Source organism: Pundamilia nyererei, unplaced genomic scaffold, assembly GCF_000239375.1.
Source record: "Pundamilia nyererei isolate P.nyererei 1_Seehausen unplaced genomic scaffold, PunNye1.0 scaffold00048, whole genome shotgun sequence".
Classification (NCBI taxonomy): domain Eukaryota; kingdom Metazoa; phylum Chordata; class Actinopteri; order Cichliformes; family Cichlidae; genus Pundamilia; species Pundamilia nyererei.
In genome coordinates this window covers 3,404,222-3,407,416 of record NW_005187449.1, presented here as the reverse complement: position 1 = coordinate 3,407,416, position 3,195 = coordinate 3,404,222, and the positions used below count along the sequence as shown (strand labels likewise).

Sequence of the window (3,195 nt, the reverse complement as noted above, 5' to 3'; positions counted from 1 at the left end):
AAATATATGTGCTCATAAAAAATTTAAAAAAAACACTTCTTCTTTTTATTGTTGTGGGTCTTCACCTTACAATTTAAACCGTCTAGGCATTTTATCAATAAAATTAAATTCTTCTTCTCCCAGCCGTTCACTCCAGAGCAGGATGCTCTTCTGCAAGTGCTCAGAGCATCCTGCTCACTGAAAATCTGAACACCAGACTGTGTTGAAGAATGAAGAGTTGTACAAACTTTGTTTTTGCCTCATGTGCTGTATTTACATGATGTTAGCATGTTTCAATAAACCACTGCACCTATTTCCCACTCAACACTTTTGCATAGTACTGTATATCCATTAGTCAGGTTCATGGTCCCTGGGTATAACATGGAAGTACTCAGTAGAGAAGTGAAAACTGGATATCAGCCTTCTGTTACTACAGTAACATCACAGCAGCCCCGTTATTGGTCACATGATGTCATTAAAATGCTCCAAAGGCCAACAGCACAGACAGGGTCCAGAGGTCCAGTTCAGCTGAAGCTAGCAGACAGATAGTAGCTACAGCTGCCTGTGTCACCATCCACGTGTCAGTCACAGAGGCCACGCCCCTAATAATGAAAAACAGTCAGAGGTTTTACAGAGAGGTGGAGGAGGCGGTGTTTTTGATTAGAGGGCAGGTTGTAAATAAATTTAAACCTGTTCATTTATTAGTGACTTTATGTTGTTTTCATGTTTAGAGTGAAATCAAACTTTGGGTGTCACAGCTTTATTTTACAGAAGTAAACAAACCCATTCATTCTTTCACATCCGAAGCGTGTCAGGTGTTTTTAAATGTATGTGCTTTAAATGATCGTGGAATCACTGAAGCCAGCGGAGATGATCTAACTAAAACATGGAAAAGAAACCGAAACCAGAGACTGAAAATCCAGAAATATCAGAGTGAGGGTTCTACATGTGACGTGAATCCAGTGTGAACACATGTGTCTGAGCTACACCACCTCCACCATTCACAGCAGCTTCGTGAGCCAACACGAAGGTGGAGGAGGGGCTACTATAATTAACTGCGGGAGTAAGAACAACTGAGCACAGCTATTGATGAGGCAGCTAACTCCCAACCCCTGACCCTTCCTGACGGTGCCGTTCTGCTGCCGCTCGTGAGCACTGTGTGTAGGAGCATACCACAGCTGGAGCTGTGTGTCAGGCCCAGATGTTTCCAGTTAATGTCTTTAAATCTCAAACAGACGGGGAAAGAAGGAGGCGCAATCATAATTGGACATTTCAGACTCATTCAAAGGACAAATGTCCTGGAGAATCATTGGAGGTGGGGGTCAGGGTGTTGGCTGGAAGGTGGAAGATGATTAAAGTTGACCTTGAGCCTGAGGGAGAGAAAACTAAGATGGATGGATGAGAATTAATGACAGAGGACCAGACAAAAGGAAATCAATAACCAGCAGATCAATAGCAGCTTAATTTTTTAAAAGCCCTGAAGGTCTGAGGTCATCTGGGTGTCACAGTTTGTACACTGTCCACTTCTTACTGGCCAGAGTTGCAGTGAATGGTATGGGTCGACCCCACAGACGGAGGCGGCTGATTCCTCCGTCCGGAGCGATGATAAGTCGGACGTGGGTGACAGGATGGCTCAGTTTCAGCTCCATCTTGCCGTAGTGATGAATGTGATGAGGGCGGAGCTGCAGAGAGGTAGGAGGCGGTGAGGAAGAGGATGAGAGGGTGAAAATGATTTAACAGGTGACAAAGGTTACCTTCTGAGGAGGGAGAAGGACCCTCCATTTCCCAGAATTCCACCTACTGCTGATACACTGAGCCTTCTCCTCAGGGGTCAAAGTGCATGCCTCGATCCTGCATGAGTCTGGGAAGTTTCCTGGAGAGGAAAGTGTCAGGCTGAAGAGCTAAGTTTGTTTTTAAAGGAAAGAAAAGCAGCACTGACGTGTCTCCACCTTTGAAGTGGTTGGTGTCGACCTCAACGCTGCTGATCAGTCCGGGATGACCGAGACGAAACACCGCCCACTCCCAGCCGGGAACCTGCAGGATCCCACGCTGGTCTGCCTGCAAGATTTGCAGCAGGGAAGCATTTAACCCATATCTATAATGTAATAATATTTATGTTCACGGTTGGAGAAACAAGAAGTTAATAATATTATATCATTATAGTACAATGAATTGTGACACTGAGGACAGCTTGAAAAGAAAGTGGAAACCTTTCTAATGAAATGAAACATTTTAGAGAGAGAGAGGACTCTCTGACAAGCAAGGAAACTGTTGGTAGTAAATGAAGTCAATCAGAAATTGATGTTTTTCACTGTGTAGACACTGCTGGAGGACATTTGGTCTTTTTTGCTATGTGAAGAGTTTTTATAAAGGTGTCAGGAGAGTGCACCACTTTTACTTCTGTGGGATTTAACCTTTATAAATGTGTAAAGGTTAGAAACTTTAAAGACTTTTCCTTATTTCCTCTCATGTTCCTCCAGTTCAGTGGTTTCACACAGTTTTTTCTGCTCTTGGATCTTTATGATGTCGGAGAAACGTGCTGTCAAAAATCCTTTGGGCCAGCCAATCAGAATAAAGCTGGCTGTGAATCATGTACAGCTGCTTTAACGTATAGAGCCGGAGATGTGACATTAGTGTTGTCAGCGTGCACACCTGCAGTTTTTTGGGTCGGTCCAGTCTGCGGGCCGTTTCCCATCCATCGGCCATGTTGGCAGCTCGACCAAGTCCTGCAAACACAGCACACCAGTTTGACCAGAGCTCCCAGCTCATTCACAACAGAGACATTCAACCCAATATTATCAATATATATATTATATTGAAATACAGATTATTGTACTATCTGATGTTAACCAATCATATTGCGTGGATGCCCAAAGTGGGCGTCACTGTAGCCGAGGCAGACTCCTCCATTGGTCAGAGCCACTAGGTCAACATCCTGATTAGTGGAGACAGATGACCAGTCCCTCAGCCCAACACCGTACACCCGCAGTCTGGCTATGCCTCCATCTGAAACACAGTATATTGTAGATGCATATAAAGTTGCACAGAGCATGTGTGTGTGTGTGTGTGTGTGTGTGTGTGTGTGTGTGTGTGTGTGTGTGTGTGTGTGTGTATGTGGGTGCATGTTGAGGCGCAGGTGTGTCACTCTCCTGCTGAAGCTGACTTTGAAGTAGTTATGGCAGCAATCCGAGTATCCAGGCTGCAGCTGCGACACAC

At 44.8% G+C, this 3,195-nt stretch overlaps 1 protein-coding gene across 1 annotated transcript in view; it reads right to left on the bottom strand.

The window, feature by feature from the left end:
* Positions 1–1,025: 1,025 nt before the first annotated feature.
* Positions 1,026–3,195, bottom strand: part of allc (allantoicase) — a 15,514-nt gene continuing 13,344 nt past the window's right edge. Inside the window, exons 6-12 of the mRNA XM_013910752.1 lie at positions 3,097–3,184; positions 2,830–2,988; positions 2,632–2,705; positions 1,929–2,037; positions 1,734–1,852; positions 1,511–1,661; positions 1,026–1,349 (exon numbers count right to left, since the gene is read on the bottom strand). Of these exons, the coding sequence (XP_013766206.1) occupies positions 1,258–1,349; positions 1,511–1,661; positions 1,734–1,852; positions 1,929–2,037; positions 2,632–2,705; positions 2,830–2,988; positions 3,097–3,184 (792 nt within the window). The 3' untranslated portion in view covers positions 1,026–1,257. The remainder of the gene's footprint in view (positions 1,350–1,510; positions 1,662–1,733; positions 1,853–1,928; positions 2,038–2,631; positions 2,706–2,829; positions 2,989–3,096; positions 3,185–3,195) is intronic.